We start from the raw sequence: 27,311 nt of genomic DNA on the forward strand, positions 1-27,311 counted from the left end.
CCGCAGGAGCCTGGGAGCGGGGAGCCGGGCCTGGGGTGGAGCCGACGCGTGGACCTCAGTCCTGCCCACCAGCGCCGTAGGGGGGACTGCTCTGTTGTTCCAAGCCTCCCGGCTCCGGCGCTGAGTGACAGCAGCCCCAGGAACCTCACCTAACACGCGATGGCTTGTGACAAGTGAATAAACAAATCTTTGTAACTTCTTTAGTTGTTTCCGATACAGAAGTTACCAGGAGACATAATTCACAGGAAGCCAGTTCAGTGAGCTTTAAGAACATAAAGGGTAGGGGTGCCTGGGTGCATCAGTGCGTGCACATCTGCCTGCGGCTCAGGTCGTGATCCCAGGGTCCTGGGATTGAGTCTCGCATCAGGCTCCCTGCTCAGCGGGGAGTCTGCGTCTCCCTGTCTCTCCCCAGCTCATTCTCTCTCTCTCCCTCCCTCCCAAATAAATAAACTCTTAAAAAAAAAAAAAAAAGAAGAACATAAAGGGTCTTAAAACCCAAACTTTTGAGAACTGTGCTGACCAGACAAATGCCACTTACAAGCCCCCCACCAGCACAGGCACCGAGCAAGTCAGACGAGTCCTGGAAAAGACCCAGGCCGGAAGGGCAAGAAGGGTGCGGACAGAGCCTCTGCCCCCCTGCGGTCCGTCCGTGTGGGGGGGGGGTCGAGGGGGTCACGCAGGGAAGGAGGAAGCTCCAGCTGCTCACGCCGGGGCCCACGCCCAAGCACAGGGCACAGCAAGCGTCTGGAGACGCCCACAGCGCAACGCCCAAACCCATGACCTCCGGCAACTAAGTAGCAGAGACGCCTACTGCAGAGCGGTCTGCTCAAACCCATCCAGGGTCCCCATCGGCCCCTCACGGACTGTGGAGGACACCTGGGCAAACCGTGTCCATCAAAGACGTCCACGCACACCCCACTCATCTTCACGTTAGGGAAGACACCAGAGGGGAACCTGTGAGAAGAGGAGGTCATACCCGAATAATGCTCACAGGCCACTCAAAAGCAGCACACTTCACGGTTAGTACGTTTGGTTTTCTTTTCTTTTAAAGATTTTTATTTATTTGAGAGACAAAGAAGGAGAGAAAGAGAGCATGAGCCAGGGGGTGTGGGTGGGGGGCACAGGGAGAGGGACAAGCAGACCCCCCACCCCACCCAGGTGGCCCTGGTTTTCAATTTTATCCAGTGCAGGAAAGTCTATACTGGCTGGGAAAGTACAGAGAGGTCCTTAGAAAATGCTGGAATGGTTGGGTGGTACCTACTTCCTGGCCTGTGAGGTCCTTAGAAACCTCTTACAGAAGTTTGCACTGTGCCCGGACGAGGACTGGACTGAAAGGAGGGCCTGGGAAGGCTCTGGCCTCCGGACCCGAGACCACCTCGCAGCCGCTCTTTCATTTCCCACCTGTGAGCTCACCTGAGTTGACAGAGTCAGCACTGAACTCCGAGCGGAGCTCGTCCTGCTGTGCCGCCTTGGTCTGCTCCTCCAAAACCTGGTCTAGGACGTCCAGCCCAGACGCCACGTCATGTGGGGTCAGGTCGAAGGATGCCGTCTCCTCGCACATCTTCTCCTGAGGGCCCAAGCACACCATGTTACGGCCGGTGCGGGCGGGGACTTGGGGATCCAGGAGGGTGGGTGGGGCAGGGGTGCGGGGCTACAGGAAGCAGAGGGCCCCCAAGCCCCACCCCGGTCTCTAAGGCCACGTCACAAACTGGTCCAACAGCCATACGACCACGCCAACGTTTGAAATTTCGTTATGGGAAAATTTTCCATTAGAATATAGATTTCTGGGGCGCCTGGCTGGCTCAGTCTAAGAGCGTGCAACTCTCGACCTCGAGCCCCAAGTTGGGCGTAGAAGTTACTTCAAAAAAAAAAAAAAAAAAAAAAAACTTAAAGAAGTATATGTAGATTTCCGGCTTTTCTCAAAAGCCAGACCCGGCCTACTGGGCCTATGGTCCTCCAGGACGAGCGCCTGGAACCAAGTGGGAGCTTGAGGGTGGCCGCTGCTGACCTAGGACACTAGGCTCCGGAGCACCCAAGTGGCCTTCCTTCCGTGCCCTGGTCAAGGCCAGCCATTCCTGGAAAAACAGGGCCCTGAGCAGACGCCCCAGGAGTGGGTGGAGCAGGCTAGAGGGGACAGCGAGGGGCCGGGAGGTGGCCTCTTTGAACCAAGGCGGTGGTGTCAAGGGGCAAGCAGCAGGCCAGGCGGCCACCAAGAAGGCCTGTGGGGGTTTTGCGTGGACAGGGCCACGGGCCGGCCAGCGTGTCTTACCCAGGGCTGGGGCAGAAAGGTCTGCGTGCTCCCTGCAGGGAAGTGGGGGAGGGCAGGTATGGCGGAGAGACCACCTGGACACTCACCACATTGTGAGCTTCGTCGAAAATCACGACCGTCCCCTTCAGGTCGATGCTGTGTGCCCGGCGACTCTGCAGCAAGAGCGGAAGGAAGCAGGGCTGGAGCCAAGAGGCACGAGGCAGGCAGGGGAAGGCCCTCGCGCCACGGCCACCTGGCTCTACCCGCCACCACGCAGCTGGACGTCAGGGCCCGACCCACACCATGCCTGCCGCACAGCCACGGGGTGGAGGACGCCCAAAGCAGGGGCGAGGCGAGCGGGCTGGGGGCCAGCACTAGTACTTCTGGGCTTCGACTGCACGCGATGTTCAATTTTCATAAAACAAAGTGCCTGTTCTCAGTACGCAGTGGGGTGTCGACGCGAGCACTGAGCCAGGCCAGGAGACCCACTCCCTCCCCGCCCGACCTCTGGCCCGCTCGGCGCCAGCAGGCGTGCACGGCCTTTCCCGCTGTCCTGGAAGCAGCACAGCCCTTCGAGACCCAGACAGACCAGGCGTACCCTCTCCCTTTACGACTTGCTGTAATTTTCTGAATTTTCCATTCTTTTCAAGAGTCAAGGCTTTAAATTAAGGTGAAGTCCAATGTACGGGTTTGTCTGTGGCCAGGACGCTGTGCGTCTGAGCTCAGAAAGCTCGGCCTGCCCTCCCTGCTCTGTCCTAGAGGAGCGTCACGTTTCTGGCTTTTGTGTTTGAGGCTGTACCGTGTGAAGTAACGGCTGAGGTTCACTCTTCTCCAAACAGGTATCCAACTACTGCAGCACCAATTTTTAGGGGAAAAAAGGGCCAACCTTACCTTTTCCTGCTGAAATACCTACGCAAGCTTGCTGAAAACCACACACATGGGTGTGCCCTGGCGGCGCCACCGTGCGAGCGGCCAGCGGCCTGGTCTGTGCTCCGCAGCGTGGCCTGGAGCCCCGACCTCCTGTCAGACCGCCCTGCTCCTCCCATCTCTCCACTTCCCGAGGGTCAGAAAGAACCACCCTTTCAGGGGTGACACGGCTGTTCTGGGGCAGGCCCGGTCTTCGAGACCACGCACAAGCCCTGCACAAACACCGACCTCCGCACCACGGCCTGCTTCCGCCCCCCCCCCCCCCACGGCACCCCTGCGGCTGCTGGCTCTGTGGCCCCCAAGGCTGCGCTCCTGACACCTCCCGGCCCTGCAGCACCCGCTCCACCCACCGACGCCCACAACTGCCCTCTGACGGTCTCCCCTGCAGCGGTGCTGAGGGGATGAAGGAACAGGGGCCCTGGGCCACTCCAGGGAGGACAAGCTGCTGCACACGTGGAGAGTGAGCCCCGCGTTAAAACAAGAGGGGTGTGCAGAGATGGGTGGACACGTGCATCCCGAGAGCGACTGAGGGAGGGCAAGAGCGTGCAAGAGCACACTCGGCCTGCCTCACGGAGCCCAACTAGAAAGAGAAAAGCTGAGCCACCAGGGACTGGCCCTGGGGGCAGCCATGGCTCTCCCCAGTCCACCAGCCTGCCCACGCCCAGAAAGCCCAGAACGACAGACCCACAGCCCCCGCCGGGCACCACTGGGCCCAGACCAGGCAGCGGGCCGCGTCCTGCCACACGCCCGCCGCTCTGATGGTCTCATCTCAGAAACAGAACCAACAAAGACTCTGACGGCCCCTCACGAGCCCAGGGACACCCCGACATCAGGAATCACCCGCCACGTGGGCGGAGACCTCACCTTGGAGTCCAACAAGTAGTTGTAAGGCATGAAGATGATGTCGGCCTGCTGCTTCAGGTTCCGAGAAAGGTAGTAGGGGCACAGCCTGGAGAAAGAGGGGACGCTGTGAGCACCACGCACCGGAGCCGGGAGGGAGGCCCAGGCCACGGAGCACTCCCGCGGGCCGAGGTGCCCTCTGATGGGCAAGCAGGAGGAAGGAGCCTCGTGCTGTGTGGGGGGCTCAGACCGGAGCCGGGCCTGCGGACCCTGGGAGGGCTCACCGCACCACGCTTCACACCATCAGCTGTTAACGTGAGCGGATCAGCCGTCTAAAAATCTACGTAAACAAGAAACCCCAGTCCTGTTCCTGGGTAGAGGAACGAGACAATCGGAAAGCAAATGCTGTCCTGTCTCAGCACCACTCGAAACCCTAAAGCAAACGTCAGAAAGGCCAGCATGTTCAGTGGAACCAGCCAAGGAGAGAAGCGTAAATGCTCAACCCACAGGCTGCTGGGAGCCGGGGCTGCCCACCAGCACAGGGCCCACCGGGAGGCAGGGGGAGCTTCCCTGCTGACCCCGTCATGCTCAAAACCATTTATGTTTTTCCCACCTGACAACGGTTAGTTTTATGCTCAGTCAAGGCAGCAGAGGGCAGGAAGCGGCGTGCCCTCGTTCACCGCGGCAGAGCCTGTCCTAAAGGGACGCAGCCGCCGCTGCCTGGCCAGGGCTCTTACTTGTGCTTGTTCCCGCTTTTGACCAGGTCCTCGATGTCCAGGATGGGGGTAACCAGCTCCTGCTCCAGGCTCTTCTCTGGAGACACAGGCAACAGTGAAGACATGTCCTCAGGCCCCGTGAGTCACCACAGACCCCAAAGGGACGCCCAGGCAGTGGCAGCAGCCACCCCAGGACTCTCCCTCAGGGCAGCCCAGGTACCCAACCACCTGGGGACTCACGAGAGGCCACTCCTGCCTGTGAGTCTCAGAGCGACCTTGGAGGGACTCCAAACCTGCAGTAATCCTCAGGAAGCCCTGCTCTATACCTCAGACGCTAGCTGCTGGCCTGAGATTGAGCGTAAACAGGGCAGGGGACCCGTGGGGACCGGAGGGGGAGCACAGCCCCTTGCCTAACTCCACCATCCCAGAGGCCCTCAGGCCGTGCCCTGGAAGCATCTGTCAGACAACCAGGCTTCAGTCTGGCAGCAAGTCACTTCCTCTCTCTGCTCCCTGCCCCCCCCGCCCACCGATGTCAACAGGGCAGGAGCATGGATCTGAGGCAGGGCAGATGGGGGGCCCCGAGGCAGAACCCGTCTGACGCCTGACACTCAGGGCCCCTGCCCAGGATGGCAGCCCAGGATAAGCACCATTCCCTGCTAGCTGCCCAGGTGGCCCAGGGCAGGGAGGTGCTCAAGAAGGGGCCCCAGGAACCTTCCGAGGACCTGCCTGAACCCAGCAACCCAGGAGCCGAGGCTGGCAGGACCAGGGATCTTCTCAAACACACACCCCAGAGCCCCGGGGCAGCCTCCTGTGAACACAGGCTCCTGGCCCCGGCTCCACTGTGCCAGGTCCCAGGCCCAGCCCTTTGCTATACAGGCCAGGACACACCTCAGCAGTGACCGAACCCCAAGGCACCCCAGGGACAGCAGGGAGAGGAGGAGAAAGAACTGTGTGCTCAGCAGCACCACAGCAACAGAGCAGCCAAGCCACAGGCTCTGTAGCAGGACAGCCCGGAGCTCAGCAACCTTCAGGGGAGGGGGTGTAAAGGGACCCCAGGGCGGCTGCCGGCGCGTGGATGCTGCAGGTGGTCAGCAGGGCCTGCTCCCCCAGACAGAGGCAGGCAGGACTCTGGCCCTAGCACCTCTCGCCTTCCTCCCACACATGCCTCTCCTCCTCTTGGACTCCTCCCAGAGGCTCCACTCACTCTCCCCAAGGGCTGGGTGGCTGCCAGCGACGCCCCCACACACCCCGTGACAGGAGGGCAGCGGAGGCTGAGGCACAGCAAGGATGTGCCGTGGACATCCGACAGGACACGCAGCAAGAACCAGGGCAAAGCTGGGAGGCTGGGGGCCAGGGGAAGGCCGATGAAGCCTGGAGCCAGCAGGACAGCTGAGGCACCCTCATGTCACCATACAGGGCCGGGGACAGTGGGGCCGGGGGGGTCACTTCCACTTCCATCGGCTCCCACCCCCCCACCCACCCCCGCTCACCTCCCAGCCACTTCCTGCTCTGGGACCCACCAGGTAAGGTAAAGGATGCTGCAGGTGAGCGCACTGCAGCTGGTGGGCTGTGCAGGTAAGGGGCAGTGCAGGTGAGGACAGTGCTGGTGAGGGCCGGAGCAGGTGAGGGGCTACGTAGGTGAGGACAGTGCGAGTGAGGGGCACTGCAGGTGAGCGGCTACGTAGGTGAGGGGTGGAGCAGGTGAGGGGCTATGTAGGTGAGGGGCTGTGTAGGTGAGGACAGTGCATGTGAGGACAGTACAGGTGAGGGGCTCTGTAGGTGAGGACATGCAGGTGAGGGGCTGTGCAGGTGAGGACAGTGCAGGTGAGGAGCTACACAGGTGAGGGGCAGAGCAGGTGAGGGGCTGTGCAGGTGAGGACGGTGCACGTGAGGAGCTGCATAGGTGAGGGGCAGAGCAGGTGAGGGGCTGTGCAGGTGAGGACAGTGCACATGAGGACAGTGCGGGGGGCGGTGCAGGCGAGGGCTGCAGAGTGGAGAGCTGAACCACAAACTGCTGTGGAAAGGTGGCTGCAGCACGTCCCACTGGGTTCTGCCCGAAGGCTCTGGTACGTGGTAAGAAGAACACCTGCAACCCCACCTTTGCCAGGAACGTGGGCAAGGGAGGTGGCCACAACGGGGCACAAGAGGACTCCATGAGTGCCGTAGGGGACCCCAAGGCCCATGGGAGAGCTGCACTGAGGCGGGAGGGCTGTGAGTAGAAGGCAGACCCAGCCAAGGAGAAAAGCCACCCAGGCCCCCAGGCCACACGGGCTGCCAGCTGCCCCTACCCACCCCACCCCACCCCCATCCAGGCCCCCTGCGGCCAGGCTACAGCTCAACCTCCCACGCACCCTCCCCTGCTGTTCCGAGGGTCCCCGGTGCTGCCAGAGCAGACACCACAGCAAGCGTGGTGGCGAGGAGTTCCCGGGACAGGGCGCAGGGATGCCTCTCCCTGGGGGGTGAGGGACCCCCTAGCTCAGGCCTCCGGGAGCAAGCACTGCCCTGGATGCTGGGCACGCCAAACCCCAGCACTATCACCTGTGCGTGCCCGAGGGCCTGTCACCTCTGAGCCCGGGTCTGAGTCCCCACCTTGAAGCAAGAAACAGGGGACCCCAACCCCACTCCAGTGAAACCCCCCAAGCCACCGAGCCCTGACTGCAGACAGGAAACTACAGAGGCCACCCCAGAGAAGCGCCTCTGCCATTGCTCCTGGACAGATGTGAGGGACACCCGCCCGGGGAAAAGCAAAGACCAGGGCCAGCCGTCCACCCAGGGCCTAAGGAAAGTAGCAGCAGGCACCAAGGGCTGTGGACACCTAAGGTCACACACGTGAAGCCATAGCAGGGCCAGCTGCTGTCATGCCCCTGTGCCGTCACCTCAGCCACCTCTGGGAGCCGCGGAGCACTCGGGGGACCCCAGGGCAGCCACACCCACACAGGGCCCTACCGCAGCCCAGGGACACACAGCAGAATCAGTGACGGGAAACAAGCCCGCAGAGGCGTCCTGGGGACCAGGCCCGGCTTCCAGGACCCCCTCCTCAGCCAAATGCCCCGAACGAGCCGAGGCCACGTGTGAAACGTTGTCGGCTGGGCAGCCGGCCAGAAGCCCGGGGCTCCTGCTGGGGCCGGTCACGTAGATGCCGCGGCGGCCACGCGCCCCAGCCCCAGACTCCCGGGAGGAAGCAGCTGCTCTGCGTAGGACGCTCTAGGCCCCGAGAGCCCCTCCTCACAGGGAGTGGCGACCCCGGACATCCAAGCTCCCAGACCCCGGCGCGAGAGGCCAGCCTTGCCAGGACGCCCTTCTGACACGACAGCCTTTCCTGCCCTGGCGTACGAGCTCTTCTGCACACAATCCAATGGGTGCACGGTCGGGACACAGTGCCCGGCACCACCTCATCCGGCAGCACCGACGTGGCCGCTCTGGAGCCCCAAATGGGACAGCCAGCAGGCCACGCGGCCCGAGCAGCACATGCTCTAAGCCCACCTGGCTGGGTGCCGCCAACCAGCAAAAGTGGCTTCCACGAATCCTCTTACCTTCTACGTTGTTGTAGAAATGACACGAACGACTCGCTACCTTCTTTCGGCACAGGTGGATCTGGGAGGAAAAGGCAGCGGGCCCGGCTAGCATGATGGTGAAGACAGGGCGGGGCGCCGGCCGGCCAGGGGACTCGCTACCTGCAGTGCTGCCCGGCACCGTGCCAGCCCTGGCCCACCGGCTCCTCCCTGGGCCGTCCCCTGGGGGCGCAGCCGAGAGCTCCAAGGGAACCACAGAGGCCGAGCGCGCACCCCAGAAACCCACCTGCATGTGGTTACTCTCCTGCTTCTTCACCTCGGGGTGGATACACAGCTGCTCCCGAGAGCCCAGCACACACACCCTCGGCCTGGCAGGAGGGAGAGCCGTGGGCCCAGGAGCCAGAGCACCAGCCCCGGTGCCATCCAGCAGCACAAGCGTGAGCTGTGGGGCCACCGCGGAGCACCTCAACACGTGACCCGCGTGTGCACCTGGGAAGCCAAGGGAGCGGCCGTGGCCAGAACGTGCCCTGGGCTCGGGAGGCGCTTCCTCCGCTGCACGGCCCAGAGTGAGCAAGGAGGCAGGGCAGGGGACACACAGGAGGACACCCGCCGACCAGGCCCCCGGCCCCACGAGGCTGGTGTGAGACCCTGGAACGGCCCCTGCCCTGCAGCGAAGGCGGCCTCCCTCCCTTCACACGACCGGCACGCTGCGCCCCTCCACAGCTGGCGGCAGCGCCCCCCGGGAGCGCAGGGTGCTAACCCCAGGGCGGCACGTACTCTGGGAGCTGCTGTCGTGTCAGCAGTGGGCGGCAGGGACAGCGTGGCCTTGGCTGCAGCCCAGTGCACAGCGCGCGCTGGAGCGCAGCGAAGCCTCAGAGCGGGGTCCAGGCACGGTGCACCGTGAGCCACCTTGCCAAGGCCACCCCCACCCCCGCATACCTCAGAGGCAGGGTGAGCGCGCGACCTACCGGTAGGAGGTGTTCCGCAGCTCGCGGATGACCTGAGTGAGCTGTGAGTGGGTTCTGGAAGCATAAATGATCTTTGGGATGTCCGCGTAGGAAGCTGCCCGGGGACAAGGAAACAGAACAGGTCACAGCTCCATGACACAAAGCTCTGGTGCGCTGTTAACCCAGGGGCACCTGGCTACCTCAGCCCTCGCCCCTAGTCCCAGGAATGACCTAGGGGGACATGTGTGGCCTTCTCGTTTGGCCACAGGGTCATGACCTCAGGCCTATGGCGAGAGAGGACGTAGCAGCTGCACCGGGACCTCACCAGCCCGCTCTACCCCGTGGCCACCTCTTTGCAGAGGCCCCAGAGGAGCTGAAGGGAGCCTCACCTGCGCCGTCTCCATCTGCAGCGGCATCTCCCCAGGATGACAAGGTGCGATCAAGGAAAAGCTCCCCTTGCACCCTCTCAGCAATCTTGTGGGCAGAGATGGCGTCGCGGAGGTGCTCCCGCCAGGCCAGCGTGCTGCAGAGGAGGCACAACGTCTTCCCCGTGCCGGTGGGGCTCTCCAGGATGCCATTTACTCTCTGAATGGGGCCAGGAGCAAGGTCACGGGAAGCAGGGGAGGAGCACTGCAGACCAGAGCCCACCTGAGGCAGAGGCAGAGGCCACCCCGCAGGTAGCAGAAGGCCTGGGGACAGTGATAACTTGACAGAGCTTCCGCTCAGGCCACCAGCCAAAAGCTATGAGCTAATTCGGCCCTCGTTAGCAAACAATTCGCAGAGCATTACTGAAACCTCCACGGTATTTTTCAACTTGGTATAAATAGTAAGCTGACTAATCAGGTGCCAAATCTCAACACAGAACATGGCTCCGTGACTTTAGCCGCAGGTGGTCCGTGCTGAACAGAACCTGATGACCCACATACACCTCAGACGGGAGCCCGAGCAGCAGGCTGGGGAGACACGGAGGCAAATGGGCACCGCCGTGCTCCTCGTGCCCGGGCACGGGAGTCCGCGCCCACAACAGCGGCCAGGAGCCCGGCTGCAGAAGGCTGGGGGCTGCAAGGCCGGGGGCCCGAGCCGGATGCACGAGAGCATGCCAAGAGTCAGCCAGCCACCTGCACCCCTCTGCCTTCCAGCACCCCCCGAGCTCAAACCCCTTCCCAAGCGAGGACGAGACGCTGAGTATCCAGCCCCGTGGGAATACACCCTTCCCCCAGATCCTCAAACTGCTGGCTGCTCCTCCATACGTGGCCTTGGCTCAAATGCCACCTCCTCAGAAGGGCCCTCAAGGTGCTCCCAAGCCTGTGACCTCATGACCTTCCCTCCGAGCAACAACGGTCTTTCTGTCCTCGTGTCTCCCGTGTCTCCTAGAACACCAGCCCCGTTTAGGACTGAGCCCTGCACCTGGGAGGAGGCCTGGTACCCAGCAGGGCTCAGCACGAGTGACCGGGGAGTGGAGCTACGCTGCGTCAGGACTTGGCTGAAGCTCCGCCCGTGCTCACCCACCCGCAGCTGTACCTTCTGCAGACACTCCAGCACCTTGCTCATGTACTCCTCCTGGCATTTGTAGGGCTCGAATGGGAAATCCACGGCCACGCCGTTCAGGGTTATCTTGGGCATGCTGGCCCGTTCTCAGGACACAGGCTGGCTGACACCCAGGCTGTGGGAGAGACACGACCCCTCTGAACATGGGGTCTCAGCCACTGCAGATGGGACCCCAGGCTGTGCTCCACGGGAGGCCCGAGGGCACACGGGGGCACCAGGAGCCTGCAGCCAGCCTTCCTGGGGCGCCAGGCCACTTGGGCAACGACGCAGCCGCCCCGCGCGGTGGGACGGCCGGCCTGGGGCACCGGGGAGGGGAGGCGCAGCCCCTGGGCCTGCCTTGCGCTCCGGTCCCAAACCGGTCCCTCGAGCTCGGGGAGGGGCGGCCGGGCCCACAGGACGGGCAAGAGCCAGGGCCGAGCAGGGCGGCACACGCCGCGCCTGCAATCCCGCAGCTGCGCGGAGCTCGGAGGCCAGCTCCCGGCCGGGCGCCCGTGCACCGGAGCCAGTTCGCGCCAACACTGCGCGCCGGCCCCTCGCGCAGCCGCCCCGGAGGCCCCGCCCCGGAGGCCCCGCCCCCGAGCGCAGGAAAACCACCGGCCCCAGAATGCAGCGCGGCACAGACCCGCGCGGGCCGGGCGGCGCGGGGTCTGATGGGAGCTGCAGTTCCCGGAGGCGCGCGCGGCTCGGGGCGCGGGTGCCGGGGTCTCTGCGGCTGCCACTCACTCGTCCCCGCGGACAGCCTTCCGCGGCCGGGGGACCCCAGGATCTGCCCCAGGTCAGCCGGGGCCCCGCCACCGCGTCGCGGCCGTCGTCGGCCGGTCCGGACCCCGCGGGCTAAGGCGCTCGGTCGCCCCCGGACGCTCTGCACTTCCGCTCCCAGTTCCGGTCCGCAGGGCGTCGCTCCGGGCGGAAACCGTCCCGCGGGGGAGGGTCCGCGCGCTGGGTTCCGGCCCCGCCCTGAGCCTGGGGCCCCGCGCGTCCCCCGGGTGGTGTGCTTCCGGCCTCGCCCCGCCCCGCCCCGCCCCGCCGGCGCCCGCCTTCCAGCGCCCTCCGCGGCCGCGCCCCTGCGTTGCCCGGGCTCGTGGGACTGCCCCGCCCCTATCCTGGGGCGCCTCGGGGCTCTTCCCCGCCTGCCTGGCCGTGTCCGGCACCCACGTCCGCGGGGGTCAGGGTGGGCCCGGGGCCTCCCAGGGGGTGTCCGGCACCCACGTGCGCGGGGGTCAGGGTGGGCCCGGGGCCTCCCAGGGGGTGTCCGGCACCCACGTCCGCAGGGGTCAGGGTGGGCCCGGGGCCTCCCTGGGGGTGTCCGGCACCCACGTGCGCGGGGGTCAGGGTGGGCCCGGGGCCTCCCAGGGGGTGTCCGGCACCCACGTCCGCAGGGGTCAGGGTGGGCCCGGGGCCTCCCAGGGGGTGTCCGGCACCCACGTCCACGGGGGTCAGGGTGGGCCCGGGGCCTCCCTGGGGGTGTCCGGCACCCACGTGCGCGGGGGTCAGGGTGGGCCCGGGGCCTCCCAGGGGGTGTCCGGCACCCACGTCCGCGGGGGTCAGGGTGGGCCCGGGGCCTCCCTGGGGGTGTCCGGCACCCACGTGCGCGGGGGTCAGGGTGGGCCCGGGGCCTCCCAGGGGGTGTCCGGCACCCACGTCCGCAGGGGTCAGGGTGGGCCCGGGGCCTCCCTGGGGGTGTCCGGCACCCACGTGCGCGGGGGTCAGGGTGGGCCCGGGGCCTCCCAGGGGGTGTCCGGCACCCACGTGCGCGGGGGTCAGGGTGGGCCCGGGGCCTCCCAGGGGGTGTCCGGCACCCACGTCCGCAGGGGTCAGGGTGGGCCCGGGGCCTCCCAGGGGGTGTCCGGCACCCACGTCCGCGGGGGTCAGGGTGGGCCCGGGGCCTCCCTGGGGGTGTCCGGCACCCACGTGCGCGGGGGTCAGGGTGGGCCCGGGGCCTCCCAGGGGGTGTCCGGCACCCACGTCCGCGGGGGTCAGGGTGGGCCCGGGGCCTCCCTGGGGGTGTCCGGCACCCACGTGCGCGGGGGTCAGGGTGGGCCCGGGGCCTCCCAGGGGGTGTCCGGCACCCACGTGCGCGGGGGTCAGGGTGGGCCCGGGGCCTCCCTGGGGGTGTCCGGCACCCACGTGCGCGGGGGTCAGGGTGGGCCCGGGGCCTCCCTGGGGGTGTCCGGCACCCACGTGCGCGGGGGTCAGGGTGGGCCCGGGGCCTCCCTGGGGGTGTCCGGCACCCACGTCCGCGGGGGTCAGGGTGGGACCCAGGCCTGCCCACCCCTTAGGCGTAGCTGTTTGGACGCCCCAGCATGTTCCAAAGGGCGCCAGGAAGAAGCCACCTCTGGGGAGCTGCCAGCCCACAGCCCACAGCCGCTGGCAACGCCGCCCCCAGAGCTGCGGGTGGGCCCGTGACGTCCCTGCCGGTGAGGCCTGGGGGCCGCTGGCCACACGCGGGCAGAGGGCTCCGTCCCACCCGCTCCAGTCCAGCTCAGGCATGGACAGGTTTGTCCTCCAACGGCCTCTCAGATGATCCTCTCCTTATGGGATCCCTGGTGGCGCAGCGGTTTGGCGCCTGCATTCGGCCCAGGGCACAATCCTGGAGCCCCAGGATCGAATCCCACGTCGGGCTCCCGGTGCATGGAGCCTGCTTCTCCCTCTGCCTGTGTCTCTGCTTCTCTCTCTCTCTCTCTCTGTGACTATCATAAATAAATAAAATTAAAAAAAAAAATCCTCTCCCTATCGGGTTCAGGGCCGGTGGGGGGCAAACCGCCTGAAGCCAGCAGCCCCGGCTCAGAGCGCTGAGTCCTGCTCTTCATTTCCATCCCCCCCCCCCCCCCCCCCGCGTCTTCTAAGAGCAGAGGCCTTGGTGCTCCCAGAGGCCCAGGGAAGGCAAGGCAGGACCCAGAGTCTCGGGGCCCCTGGGGCCCAAACCACAGCCAGCGCACAAGCTGTCCGGTCGCACGTCCTCTGTGGGACTGCCCAGCCCGCTAGAAACGATAACCGGCGATGCCACATCTGAACCTAATCGCAAAAGATGAGAGAAAACGCGCCCCAAGGCGGGCGGTGACCAGCCCCGCCCAGCAGGCACAGAGATCTTGGCCAAGTCAACAAAGCTGAGCGGAGAGCCTGCTCTTGTGGGCCCTGTGGGGTACACTGTGGACCACAGGACACGTTAACCCGTCCCACGCTTGCCATGTGTCACCTGCAGGTGTGCCTGCATTCACGCCTGCCGGGCCTGCGGGCTGCCCTGACCCTTGGGTCTGTCCCGGCCCGTCCCCTTTCTGAGCCTGCCTCACCTCTCCACAGGCTCCCGAGGCTTTCCGGTCTGATTCCTGGCCTTAGGACCTACATGGTTGCGGAGCAAGTGCTTCTCTTGACCTCCGTGGCTTCACCCCTACAATGGGAATGAGACTCCGTCCATATGGCTTCCCTGGCCCACAGGGAGACGATATGGCCCTTGCAGCAAGGGGCCCACCGCCTCTGCCAGGCTCTCCCTTTGCGGGTATCAACCAGAACCCTGTGCCCAGAGAGGAGGGGAGGCGTGACCCCACACGTGACCAAGTGCCCCCCTCTTCTCCATCATCTGGTCACCGGCATTGTTGTCGCCTCTTACACTTGAGAAACAGGCGTACGGGGACGTCAGAAACTGGGTCCCAGCCGCACAGCTAGTGGGGTGTCAGCCGGGGTTGTTCTCTCCAGCTGGCTCCCAGGGCTTTGTTCTAGGCCTCGCCACCCCTCCCGTTGACCCTCTTTTCGGCCTCAGAACCGACTCGCCCTCCGGGATGCTCCTCGGAGGCCTTCCCGACCCGTCCCGACCCCCACTGTCCGTGATGCGCTCTCAGCACTGGCCTGGGCCCACGGAAGGCGCCTCCCGGCCGGGCGGACTCTCCAGCCCCACCCTGATGTGGGGACCCCCTCCTCTCCCGCCACGCCCACCCTGCCCCAAGCCCGCACAAAGCCCGGTTGGGGCAGCAGGGGGGTCTAAGGGGTAAGCAGTGGGTGGATGGGCCCGGCCGCAGCACCCCACCCCGCGGGCCCAGCTGGGCGCTCCCCTCCCACCGTCCCCTCCCTCTGACGGCTGCGCCCCTGCCACAGCCAGCCAGGCCTCGCTCTCCTCGCTCTGCGCCCGCCTCCCTCGCTCCCTCCCTCGCTCCCTCGCTCCCTCCCTCCCTCCCCTCCCGGCACTGCAGCATTCGCCGACTGCAGCTCCAGCCGCCGCCCGCGCCTCCCGGCCTCCGCAGCCGCCGCCAGCACCATGGCCAGCACCCTGTCCGGTAGGCGCGGGCCGACTCCCCGGGGCGCCCCCCGCCCGCGCTCTGCGGGGCCGCGAGCACCGGGCGCCCCAGGGCGGGGGCCGCGCCGCAGAGCCCCCGGGGTGCGGGCGGGTTTGGAGGCGCGGCTGGGTGGGCGGTGGGGAGCGCGGACCGCGGCGGGCCCTGGCCCCGAGGGAGGGGGCGGCAGGGGCGCCCGGCGGAGCCCCCGCCCAGGGTGGCTGTGGCCTCCGCGGCTCGGGGGCTGGAGGGCGCCGCGGGAAGGCGGGGGAGGAGAGCCCGGCCCAGCCGCCCCCCCTGCCGCCGCGCAGCCGGGTCCGCCAGCCGCCGCCCTTGGCGCAGCGGGGCTGGGGGAGGAGGGGCCGCGGCCGCCTCCAAGCCTCCCCCCGTCCGCCCTCCTGCCGCCGCGCGCCTCCCAGGCTGCGGATCCCCGCCCGAGGCCGCGACCCCCTCCCTCCCCTGCTGCCGCCACCCCGGCCGGAGGGCTCGCTCCCGGGGGCACCCTGCCCCGTCTGGCCGCCCCAGACCCACTTCATCTCTGCGCCCTCGGCCTCGGGGGACGTCGGGGCAGCAGCTCCCCCAGCAACGCCCCTTCTCCCCCTGGACCCGAAGCTCCACTCCCAACCCACCCTCCCCTCCCCTTGGGGGTCCCCTCTCCCCAGCCTGCCTGGTTCCCTCCAGGGGGACACACGCTTTGGCCAAGCTCCACTCTCACGTGTGCCGTGTCCAGCCTCAGCCCCAGGTGGCACCTGACCACGTGTGTCACTGAGCACACCCCTCCTGCACCCGGGCCTTCACCTGCCCCCTGCTCTCTCTTGTTGATCTCCTCGGAGATATTCAGCTCAGCTTTGGGCAGGGACGGAGCGTGGCCTGTCCTTCTCACGGCCGGAGTGCCACCCCAGTGCCCCCGTCAAGGCAGGGCTTGGGGCCCTGGCTCAGGGTCGTGCCCCAGTGGGAGACAACGAGCATGGGTGGGAGATGCTCTCCGCCTTTTTCTCTTACCTCGCCTCTTCCGTAAAAACCCTCCTCAATGGGCTTTATTCCTGCCTGACAGACAGGCAGACAGGGTAGGTGGCGAGGGGACAGAGCCAAAGCTGCCCTGGCGATGGCCCCCGGGGTGGGCGCGCAGGCTCTGACCTCCCGGCCCCCTGGCGCCAGCCCTGTCTCCACCGCCAGGCTTTGGAGCACTGGCGACCCACGCTGCGTCCCAGGGTGTTTCTGGGTGTCCACGTTGCTGCTGGCGTGAAGAGGGAAAGCAAAGCGCCATCAGTTTTGTCCAGCACGGCCACCGCCTCATAGATGTGCGATGTGCCAGCTGGAGAAGTGCCCCTGGCCAGAGTCACAGGGCTGGGCCTCCCGTGTCGTCATCAGTGCAGCCCACACGTGTACACGGCTGTGCTCACCTCCATCGAGCTTTGACAGGCGGGGGCCTGGCCCGGAACTGGCTGCGTGGGCACGTCAGTTGTGGCCAAAATCAGTTGGAGTGAATCCCAGGGGCTTGTCTGTTAAAAGGCCTCCCTGCTTGGAGCAGCCACTGACCTTCCCTGCCTCGTGGCCTGCTGCCCCAGCTCGCTGGCGGGCTTCATCTCGTCTTGGTGACTGAGGTGAAGAGTCTTGTCTGATGACCTTGTCGTCAGCACAAGGTGGACCTCAGCGCTCTCTTCCTCTGTTGGCTGAAGAGCTGTCGCTCCACCTTTCCCTTGAGCGCCTGCTGACGGCTGTGCTGGTGGGACTCCTGGGGAGGTGGCCGTGTCTGGTGGCCTTCCCGCTCGGCTCTTCACACACTTTTGTAGACTCGTGCTCATGTTTCTCTCCTTCTGCAACTCAGTGGAGCTGAGAGGGCTCGCACACACGACCTAAACCCTCAGGGCCTCACCCGGATGGGGGTGAGAGTGACAGCGCCTCTCCGGGGCGTGCTCTGGGGGATGAACAGGGTACTTCAGGCAAGGTGCTTGGCCTAGTGCCCGGCAAGAGGCGGGAGCCCAGTCCATGCCGGGCCGTATGAGTCTTGCAGCCTCGTTTCCCAGAGTTTCCTGCCCAGAGAAAGGCCAATCTGCTGGAGAGTCCTGCTTCTGACTTTGACTAGTGAGACGGCAGCCCGAGTAGCAATCAGCTCCATCTGTCAGGAAGCAATTAGCAGCCTTCGGGACCCTTTTAGGGGTGTGGGCATCTGTGGGCACTCTGCCCTCCCACGTCTGGATAGGCACCCCCTCCCCACCGCCGTGAGGCTCCCACCAGGAAGGTGCAGTCGGAGGCTGGGAGTCCTGACCGGGCTCCCATGCTGTCGTGCTGTGACTCTGGGTGGGCTCCTTGCCGTCTGGGACTCACTCTCCCTCCCCCTCTCTCTCTTCCCTCGGTAGAAATGAATCCGACAAGGGTTTCTGTCGGCTGATCTTAAGGGTTACTTGGGACTCACCTCATGAGTGCTGCCATTATGGTTTCTGTGCCGCCGTAGGCTGACCTGGTGCCTTCTAACTCTTGCTCATCTAGGACCTAAACATCCAAAGGCCATCGTGCATTTTTTTTGCATACTTCACATTTACTATGAAAAGGAAGAAGGAGACGAAAGCAATGCAGCTCATGGCAGAGACTTGTTTTTAGTGATTCCCTGAAGTGAGTGATGGGAAGGAAGAGACGAGTCCTGGCTGGTGATGTGGAGAAACACATCCCAGCTGTCTATGGTGAGGTGCCTAGAAGGGTCTGGGCCTCGACCTCTCCCCTCTGCAGGGAGACATGGCCTTCAAGCCCCTCCAGCTCTGAGGACACAGGTGTCACCGCTGTTCTGAGCTGCTGGGCCCAGCCCTGCTCTCCTGCCCCAGCTCTAAAAATTGGCCGATTCCCCACCTGCTGCCCAGTCCCTTCCAACTCGCAGCCAGACCACAGAGCAAACCTCCCTCCCAAGCCCCCTTCTGGGGGTGCCCCTTCCCACATGGCTCCTTCAGATGAGTCTTCTGGGAAGGAAGCTCCTCGTGGGCCATCAGCCTGGGAGAAACAAAGCTGGAGAATCTCTGTGACCGTCAGGCACTAAGCTGCATCCCTATTACCAGCCGCGGGACACAGTCCTCCCCTTTTCTGGTTGGACGCTGGCCCCCAGGGCTCCGAGAGCTCGGACTTCAGTCTCCAGCACACCCCCCATCCTTCCCCCCTCTATCCTAGCAGGGCGGTGCTCTCAGCTGCCCAGCCTCCCTTCCTGCTGAGGGGTGACAGTTATTCAGAAGGGAGCTGCCCCGATATTTGTAAACGTGTTCTTCCTCTCTAATAAGTGCTCGTCTTCCTGGGAACACTTCCTCTCAAGGCCGAGAGGAGCTTGAGCAGCTGTGAGGCCCCAAGCTCCCCGCCTATGTGCTAAACTCATTTGGGGGTTCCCACGTGGTGAGGAAAGACTACCTGGAGGGTGGGAGAGGCAGTGCCTGTTGCCAGGAGGCGGGTGGCGGCAGGGTTAGACCAGCCCCTTCCTTCGTGGCCTCTCCCAGGATCCAAGTACGTTCCCCTCCTGACCCTCCCTCGAGCAGGGGCCCGGCTATTTCCCCGGCCTTCCCAGTGCCCAAATGTCTCCCCGTCCGCTGCTTCTGAAGAGCTGGCCTTGCCTCGTCTTATTCGCTCTAACTCCCCAGCCATGTAGTGTGACGTACTCCTCTGCCTACTTTTTAAAGTCAACTTTTAATAGCACAAGTAATGCACAAATAGATTATGCCTGTGAAAAAATAAAACTGACAAGTCAAGCCAAAATCCCCTTTGAGGCCTGTGTCCCTGGCCCCCCTGCCTCCCAGCCTCCCGAAGCCAATGACCAAGACGCACATCCTAGCCCTGCTTCCCCTCCACACCCCTTAAAGGCTCTCCCTGCTGCCTGCCCGGGATTCCTTCGTGCTCCCTGTAGAGTCTCTGGGGCTCTCTCTAGGAGGACCTGGGTCATCAGGACATTTAGATCAAATGACAAAGTTCTCTGGGGTGGTTGTGGGAAAACCCTGCTCACCACAAGCTGTTCCCTCAGACAAGAGCCTGATAATTTCTGTCCCGTGTCCTGTTTCTATACCAACACTTTTCCCGAACTCACATTAACTCAATTTTAAAACACTGTCCGGTGTGAAATTTGATCAGGAAGTTTCTTGTTCATCTAAACCCTTTGTCCAAATTCATCTGTGCTCCTTGGAAGATCACTTCATGGAAGCCAGACCCCCTCTCTGGAGACCTGCACCAGCTTCTCCAGCTAGGGAGGGGGGAGGATGGGTCTCTGAGCCTCCTAGTCTTTGGGACCTGCTGGAGTGGTGGAAAGGACACGGACCACCTGGGATTGCACTTGACGAGCTCTGGGCAAGTCGCCGTAGCCACCAGGGCCCACTATCATCTCAGTGGAGCAGGGGGACAGTCTTGGGCTCAAAGATTGTTAAGCCCTATTGAGACACCAGGCCAGCATGTCTACCGTGGGGCCTGGCTTGTCACGAATAGGTCACAAAGAGCTCAATTTTTTCCATCTGGCAGTGGGCTCCTCCCCTTCACCTGCCAGGGTGCGGGGCCTCAGTGGGCGAGCTCACCCTCCTCTTCTGGGTGGGCAAGACAGCTCCCCGCATCTGGCTGGAGCCCGATGGAGAGCCCCGGCCTGGTGATCTCGGGGTCTCAGCTGGGTCATGGGTTAACCGGGGGTGGGGGCGCACACAGGAGGAAGTCTGAGGGCTTCACCCACATGTACAGGCCAAGAAGGTGCTGCCTGCGGAAGCTCCACGTCTGTGCTGGCCCAGGCAGGAGTACGGTGGTTAATACCTGTGAGAGGGAAAGGGGAGGAAGGAGGGCCAGGGAGGGTGACTCCGGGAAATACACAGTGACAAAGACTCACGGAGACAGGGAAAGAGAGAGGCAGAAGGAGTCAGGAAGGAGGATGAACGGAGACGGACAAAACACAGCCACAGAGAGGAAAGAGGCAGAAATGCCGAGAGAGAAAAGGAGGAAGAAGGCGGATGCTAAGCGAAGAACGCAGGACAGCCCAGGGGGGTGCGCCCAGGGACGGACCAGGCCCCCTTCTGGTCAGCTTCAGGCGGGAAGAGGAGAGGTGTAGGGGGCAAGAGAATAGGCTTCCAGAGAGGCGCAGCGTGGGGGGTGCTGGGGAGGAAGGACGGCGGCGCCCGGCGCCCTCACTGCTGGCCTCACGCCCACAGCCTACAAGGAGAAGATGAAGGAGCTGTCGGTGCTGTCGCTCATCTGCTCCTGCTTCTACTCACAGCCGCACCCCAACACCATCTACCAGTACGGGGGTGAGTGCCCCGCTTGGTGGGCGCCCTCCTCCTCCCCTTGCTCCCTGCTCCCGCGGCCTCTCCAGCGACCTCCCCGCACCTCGGCTCAGCTGGCGTCTGGAGAGCGGCCTCGGGTGGGAGGCGGCTCTGGGGGCTCAGGCCAGGGAGTCCCACGTGAGCAGCCAGTCCCCTCCTGCAGCCCTGGATTTGGGCAGGAGCTGGGAACGTGTCCCCTCAGAGCCTGAGCCCCCGTGTGGTCTTGCAGACATGGAGGTGAAGCAGCTGGACAAGAGGGCCTCTGGCCAGAGCTTCGAGGTCATCCTCAAGTCCCCTTCTGACCTGTCCCCCGAGAGCCCAGTGCTCTCCTCTCCCCCCAAGAGGAAGGACACCTCCCTGGAGGAGCTGCAGAAGCGGCTGGAGGCTGCTGAGGAGCGAAGGAAGGTGAGGAGCCCGCCTCTGCCCCCAGGTCCCGATGAGGGTGGACACATGGGTCCCTGAAGCACAGTGTTCCAAGCCGCCACTTGGCTGTTGGCTGGGGCGGGGGGGTGCTGCAGGGGGACGAAGAGGGTCTCGTGGTTCCCTGCTCTCCTCTTGGGAGATGAGAATAGGACAGGGAGGTGAACGGGGTGTCCTTGGGCATGGCCAGCAGGGGGCCCTGGGACGTGAGCCTGGGCTGGCATCCCTCTTCAGGGGAGGGAAGGGGGACGAAGGGGATTCCCCCATGTGTTGGGGACCACAAGCCCAGGCCTGCTGGGAGCTCCGGGCCTGGGAGAAGTGCCTCTTCCCCTCACACCAGCCTCACGGAGGCGGAAACACACACACACACACACACACACACACACACACACACACGAGTGCAGTCTGGCTCCAAGTCCCTTAGAGCATGTCCCCGTGACACCTGGGGACCTGGGCCTGCGGGGGGTGGACAGCAGGGACCACACGTGGGTGGGCTCGGCGGCCCGCGCCCCTCAGCTCTCTGCGGGCCACCAGGCGGTCCCTGCCCCAGAAGGGCTGGACGGTGGGGACCAGCAGCCCAGGTGTCCGCAGCCGGAGCCCGGGCCTACCAAGCACCTACTTGGCGCTCGGGGCACAGCCGTCGGGGGACACGGTGCGGGCTCCACGACAGCCCGGAGGTTTTGAATCAGCGGAGCTGCCCACGGCCCCTGGGAGGCGGCGGGAGCCAAGGCCCTGGCTGCCCCCCCCCCCCCCGGGCTCCGGGCCTGTGTGGGGCTGAGCTCCCCCCGGGTCACGGCGCCCAAGCCCGGCCCGGGGGGCGGGGGGGGACGCTCACCTGCCCCCCAGACGCAGGAGGCGCAGGTGCTGAAGCAGCTGGCGGAGCGGCGCGAGCACGAGCGCGAGGTGCTGCACAAAGCGCAGGAGGACAGCACCAACTTCAGCCGCCTGGCCGAGGAGAGGCTCAACCACAAGATGGAGCTCAGCAGGGAGATCCGCGAGGCGCACCTGGCGGCGCTGCGCGAGCGGCTGCGGGAGAAGGTGCGCGGGGCGGCACCCGGGAACCCCAGCGGCGGGGGGTGCGCACGGGACTCGGCGCCCACAGCCAGGCCCGGCCCGGTGACCCGGGGCCGTCCTTCCGTCTGAAGCCCCCAAGGACGCGCATGGGGTCGGAGCCACAGGAGGGAGGAGCTGCCTTAGGGCCGGGGCCAGGGAAGCCCCAGGACCCCCCCTCCCCCGCGGCCCCTTCCCAGCGCACCCGCAGCCCCGCTGCTCCCCGCCCTGCCCGGAGACAGCCCGGAGTGGCCCCTGCTTCTGCCCCGGGGGGGGGGTCCCCTGGAGCCTGCAAACCCCAGGACGGCCCCAAGTCCCAGCTCTCTCTGGTTGGGGAGCAACCATGTGGCAGCAGGGCCAGCGCCACACTCAGGGCACACTTGGGGCGGGGGTGCTGCGGGCCTCGTCTTGGGCAAGGTGTCCTCCTCGGTGGCTTCTCCTGCCCCTCGGAGGGTCCCTGAGGCCTGCTGTGCCCCCCCCCCCGTGCCCGCAGGAGCTGCACGCCGCCGAAGTGCGCAGGAACAAGGGGCAGCGGGAGGAGATGTCCGGCTAAGGGGCTGCGGGCCGCAGGCGCCTGGATCCAGAGAGGAGACGTCCACACACGCGGGCTCTGGTTTCGTCTTGTCCCACTTTGTCTAGATGCAACTCTTGTTCCTGCTCCCTCCTCCCCTGCACTCCCAGCTCCTGCTTCTCTTTCCGCTCTGAGCTGCCCAGTCCTCGTGGCATGTCGCTCTCCACAGGCGCGCCCTCCAGGAGCCACCAGGGCGTGGCACGGTCCCTCAGTTCAGGCACTGGCCAGGCCCCCTCTTGGTGGCCCTCTTAGCAGATGTGGTGACAGCCTCAATAAATCCAGTGGTGGTAGCAGGAACACCTGGGTCCTCATGCTGGCTTGTCCTGCGAACACCTTGTCACTTAGGGCACATCCCCTGAGCCAGCCCCCTGCCCACAGGCAGAGGCCACACCACCTGCAAGTCCTTCTGGGGGAGGGGCTGAGCACATGGGTGGGGGTGGAGAAAGAAGGGTGACTGGGCAGTGTGTGGCCAGGTCAGCCTGTCACTATGGCCAGCCATGGGAGCCACCTGTGCAGTGGAATGTTTGGAATTAGTGGGTGGGGGTCCTCTGAGACCACCTGGCTTGCAGTCGGAGGCTTGGGCTGGCCTGGGAGGCTGCAGTCATTGCCTGTGGCTGGAGTGGGCTGAGGGGGATGTGGCCTGGCCGAGTCTTCAGGGGAGTGGGCATTCCCCACCGGGGACCCATGAGCAAGCTACCCTGGTCTTGCGGGTTGGGGGTGCCCTGACACTCCCAGCGGTGCCCTCCTCCGTCACCGCTCCTCCCCCCACCACCACCGGGGCATTACAGACCCTTGGAGGACCCCGCCTTTAGAGCCCTCTGGAGTCTTTGCCCCTTCCCGGGCCCTCACCCTGGTAGAAGGATGCTCCCGTGATGCTCCGGGCCACGCAGGTTTCAGGCTCACCTCTGGACAGGTGTAGCGAGGTGTGAGTGGCAGTCACCAGTGCCCCCGGGAGCAAACAGCAGGGGGAGTCGGCGCCCAGCTGCCTGCAGATTCAGATGCTGGGGGGCGGGGTTCCCCGAGCACCTTCCTGCCTAGTCCATCCCTGACATTCTTGACCCACGGCCCCCTCTGGCTCCAGGCCTCTCCTGCCAAGCCTTCCTGGACTGGGTTCCATCTCCTCCCTCAGCCTAGGCGGAATCTCCAGATTCCCAGCACCAGCTTTTGAGGACTGTCGCCTGCTGGACATGGGGGTTATCCAGCCCTCGCGGAGTACTGAAGGCAGGGTCCTTGCTGACCATCCTCTGGGTGGAAAGCATGAGGGGACAGAGCCAGCACTTCAGAAACCAGGTGGCTTGCAGCCCCCCCACCCTCCACCAGCTTCCATCCTGCAGAAACCTATAGGGACACCACCAGTGGACTCCCAGGGCAAGCCAGAGAGCGCAGTGGATACTGATCCCCCACAATAGGGAAGTAGTGACCCATGCCACTGTCCTCGTCCCCACCCACACAGCCTCCAGGGGAGTGACAAGCCAGGATTGGAACCCAGATGTCCCACGTGTCATGCTTGTGGGACTCAGAAAGGGAAGCGGAAAGAGAACGGAGGGCTGGATTCCTTTCCGCAGTGGCAGCTCTCTAGTAGTGGAAGCCTAGTGTGATATGTACCCATCTCATCCACGTAGTGAAAGTGAACTTAAAATTAAATTGAATGATTAAAGACACAAAAACCCCAAAACCTGTGTGTTTAAGTGGCTGTACTGTCCCCACGTGCATCCTACATCTGTGGGATCAGACAGGTCACGGGGCAGTCCTTGTGAGCGTGTAGCCCCAGACTCACGGGTGGTGGGCCTGTCCTCTAGGACCCAAATAGGCCCTGGGGGTGCCCAGCAGGGACCCCTCTGCTAGGGAGGAGGCTACGCTCAGGCCCTGGGTAAGTGCCGGCTCCCCAGGATCCCGAGAGACGGCTCCCCCCATTCCCGGCCTCTCCTGGGGCAGTCCTGGCCACTTCCCCAGGCTCCAAGGACCTCTCGCCACATCCCCTCCTCCCCCTGCCCCGGGAGAGGTGGGAAATCAGGATCTGGGACACGCAGCCCCCCAAGACACAGGCGTCGGAAACCTGCGAGAGCAAAATTCGGGAGAGCGGTAGGAGAGGACGGGAGAGGCCGAAGATACTTTTATGAGGCGTGAGCTCTGCATGCCGGGACTCTGGGCACACAGACACGTGCGTGCCACGTACAGGCACATCCCCAGAGGACCAGGTGACCAGGGGCCAGGGCGCCCCAACCCTCAGGAGGCCCTAGTCAGCCGTTAGGGACAGACAGCATTTGACACACTGACCGCGTGGAGCCTCTGCATGGGGCACGGATGGGGACCCCTCCACAGACCCCACGCCGTCCCTGCAGGGGGGGGTCCTACTGGGAGCCAAGCCTGCCTCGGTTACCTCCTCCCGTGTAACTAGTGGCCTCAAGCACCGTGTCTCACGCGACCGGCCGCGTCCCTAAGCCAGGAATCCGGGAGCTGCGCGGCCTGTGCGGGGACCCCCTGAGGTTGCAGTCGTGACGCCAGCTGAGGCCCCGCTCGCTGGAGGCTGGGCTGGGCGGGGGGTGCTCCCACGGGGCCCCAGGCGGCCTTGGGTCCTCGCCGCGTGGACGTCCTCGGCTGGGCGACCGGCCCCAGGGGACTCCACCCGCGACAAGGACGGACGGCGAGACTCCGTGCAGAGTTTAAATTTTTTTTTTTTTTTAATTTATGATAGTCACACAGAGAAAGAGAGAGAGAGAGAGAGGCAGAGACACAGGCAGAGGGAGAAGCAGGCTCCATGCACCGGGAGCCCGACGTGGGACTCAATCCCGGGTCTCCAGGATCGCGCCCTGGGCCAAAGGCAGGCACCAAACCGCTGCGCCACCCAGGGATCCCCTGCGCAGAGATTAAAAGCAGGTCCGCGGTGCTGCCCGAGGGACCTGCGGCCCGGACACGCGCGTTCACTCCGCGCCCGGCGGCCGCAGCGGCCCCAGAAGACGGTGTCTGGTGGCAGGGACAGTCTCGCGGCAGGGCCGCCTGGTGCCGGGCAAGCCCAGCGGAGGCCGCAGAGGCCCGAGGGTGGGAGCGTCAGCACTGCCCGGGCCTTACTCCTCGCCCGAGGCGCCAGCGGGGTCCCAGGGCTGCTGTGACCAGCACGACGGCTGGCGACCCGACCTTCAGACAGGTACTCTGTCACGGTTCTGGGGCCGGAAGCCCCACATCAAGGTGTCCCAAGGTCCCGCTTCCTCTGAAGCCTGTGCTGGGGTCCCCCCGGCCCCTCCTAACCTCTGCTGTTGGGAAAGGTCATCTTGGGGCCCCGCACAAAGCGCCTAAGAATGGGCTTTGGGCCTGGAAGCCCCACAGACCTGAGCGGGCCAGCCCTCCCGGTGGGAGCTCAGTGAGCCACCCGCCGCCCCGGGGCAGCGCCCTCGGCCGTGCCCTCCTGCAGACCCGGGGCTCGGCTCTTCCCACTGTGGCCCGGGAGGTGTGTGCCCGCCACCCGCCGCCCCAGCACACCTTGTGTCTCTTGCGTGAGCACAGCTGCCGTGTCAGCGCCCGACTGCTCACGTTCGCCTGGGCACCCGCAATGCCAGGGGGCGGGGGGCGGCAGTGTTGGCACTCCTACCCTGGGGGCTGGTGCTGTGGTGAGCTTTGCCCTCCTCCACGTAGCCGGGGTCCTCCCCCGGGACTGGGAAGCTCAGTGGCTCTGCTGCTGGACACTCACAGTCTTTGGCTTGCACACGCATCACACCAATGTCTGTGGTCACGCGGCCACTTCCCCTACGTGCGTCTCTGTGGGACACCACTCATTGGATTGGGGCCCATCCTAATCCAACATGACCTCCTTTTAGCTAATTACGCCTGCAATAACCCCATTGCCAAATAAGGTCACATTCTGAGTTACTGAGAATTGAGATGTCAATGGAGCTTTGGGGGACGTGATTCAGCTAAAAACAGAAGTTGTAGAAACATACACATAGCTTTACTTTTTTTTTTTTAAGATTTTATTCTTTTTAAAGTAATCTCTACACCCAACGGGGGCTCGAACTTACAACTCTAAGTCCAAGAGTCACACGCTCCACCGACAGAGCCAGCCAGGCGCTCCAGGATGGTTAACTTAAAAACATTCACACATTTATTCACGTATTCAGCATTTTAGCCAGTGCTTGCTACTTAGCACAAGTGTGTGCCTCACTCTAGGGAATGCCCTTGATTTGAGAGCACAGCCCCTGCCCCGTGAGAACTTTCCTGCTAGTCACGGAGACTTTCTGCACTCACCATAATTTATGATTTTTCAAAGGCACTTTAACATGTTTTTAATCTCCAGAATGCCCACTATGAGGAAAAAAACAGAGTAGGCATTATTTTTATGACATTCATATTTTTTTGGTTTTATGAGTAATAGATGTTCACCGCATCACTGCAAAGCACAAAGAAAAAAAAACTTGATCCACCCAAACGTCTTTCCTGCACAGCGGATTTGCTCCATCAGGGGCATCGAGGGAAGCCAGTGCTCAAACCTCTGAGAACTACACACAGCAACATTAGCACTTCTCTCACGTCATAACCTGCTCCAGTGACCACGTGGCCATCTAGTTTATGGATGTACTGGGGCGTTTGAGAAAACTTTGCCCATTTTTTGGTCTCATAAACTTTTTGTTTATCTGGATGATACAGATTGACAGTGACCACATTAGGAATTAAAACTCAGAGATTGATTGATTATTTATTTATAAAGATTTTATTTATTCATAAGAGACACAGAGAGAAAGAGAGGCAGAGACACAGGCAGAGGGAGAAGCAGGCTCCATGCAGGGAGCCTGACATGGGACTTGATCTCAGGTCCCCAGGATCACACCCTGGGCCGAAGGCGGTGCTAAACCGCTGAGCCACCGGGGCTGCCCTCAGAAATTTTTTTTAAAGATTTTATTTATTTATTCATGAGACACACACACACACACACACACAGAGTCAGAGACAGAGAGAGAGAGGCAGGCAGAGGGAGAGTCAGTCTCCATGCAGGGAGCCCGATGTGGGACTCCATC

At 64.1% G+C, this 27,311-nt stretch overlaps 2 protein-coding genes across 16 annotated transcripts in view; one reads left to right on the top strand and one right to left on the bottom strand.

Moving 5' to 3' along the window:
- Nucleotides 1–14,114, bottom strand: part of RTEL1 (regulator of telomere elongation helicase 1) — a 31,599-nt gene extending 17,485 nt beyond the window's left edge. For 5 of the 15 annotated variants that reach the window (XM_072735341.1, XM_072735343.1, XM_072735344.1 and 2 more), the window contains exons 1-9: nt 10,700–11,232; nt 9,580–9,775; nt 9,212–9,305; nt 8,530–8,611; nt 8,265–8,325; nt 4,753–4,828; nt 4,040–4,124; nt 2,356–2,421; nt 1,414–1,567 (exon numbers count right to left, since the gene is read on the bottom strand). In XM_072735341.1, coding sequence (XP_072591442.1) covers nt 1,414–1,567; nt 2,356–2,421; nt 4,040–4,124; nt 4,753–4,828; nt 8,265–8,325; nt 8,530–8,611; nt 9,212–9,305; nt 9,580–9,775; nt 10,700–10,813 — 928 coding nt within the window. In that variant the 5' untranslated portion in view covers nt 10,814–11,232. Of the gene's footprint in view, nt 1–1,413; nt 1,568–2,355; nt 2,422–4,039; nt 4,125–4,752; nt 4,829–8,264; nt 8,326–8,529; nt 8,612–9,211; nt 9,306–9,579; nt 9,776–10,699; nt 11,287–11,461; nt 11,617–14,028 lie in introns of those variants that run through there. The other 10 variants (XM_072735342.1, XM_072735337.1, XM_072735335.1 and 7 more) reach the window with 9 other exon arrangements.
- Nucleotides 14,115–14,662: 548 nt separating this feature from the next.
- Nucleotides 14,663–23,980, top strand: STMN3 (stathmin 3). The gene is made up of 5 exons (XM_072735366.1): nt 14,663–15,006; nt 20,154–20,249; nt 20,494–20,669; nt 21,531–21,722; nt 22,228–23,980. Exons 1-5 carry the CDS (start codon nt 14,988–14,990, stop codon nt 22,285–22,287), a joined length of 543 nt encoding a protein of 180 aa, XP_072591467.1. The 5' UTR covers nt 14,663–14,987; the 3' UTR covers nt 22,288–23,980.
- Nucleotides 23,981–27,311: the final 3,331 nt, after the last annotated feature.

Source organism: Vulpes vulpes, chromosome 14, assembly GCF_048418805.1.
Source record: "Vulpes vulpes isolate BD-2025 chromosome 14, VulVul3, whole genome shotgun sequence".
Lineage (NCBI taxonomy): Eukaryota > Metazoa > Chordata > Mammalia > Carnivora > Canidae > Vulpes > Vulpes vulpes.

Coding starts and splice junctions, on each gene's coding strand:
- STMN3 (XM_072735366.1), top strand. Junction 20,670..21,530: donor CTGCTGAGGAGCGAAGGAAG/GTGAGGAGCCCG, acceptor CCTGCCCCCCAG/ACGCAGGAGGCGCAGGTGCT. Junction 21,723..22,227: donor GCGAGCGGCTGCGGGAGAAG/GTGCGCGGGGCG, acceptor CCGTGCCCGCAG/GAGCTGCACGCCGCCGAAGT.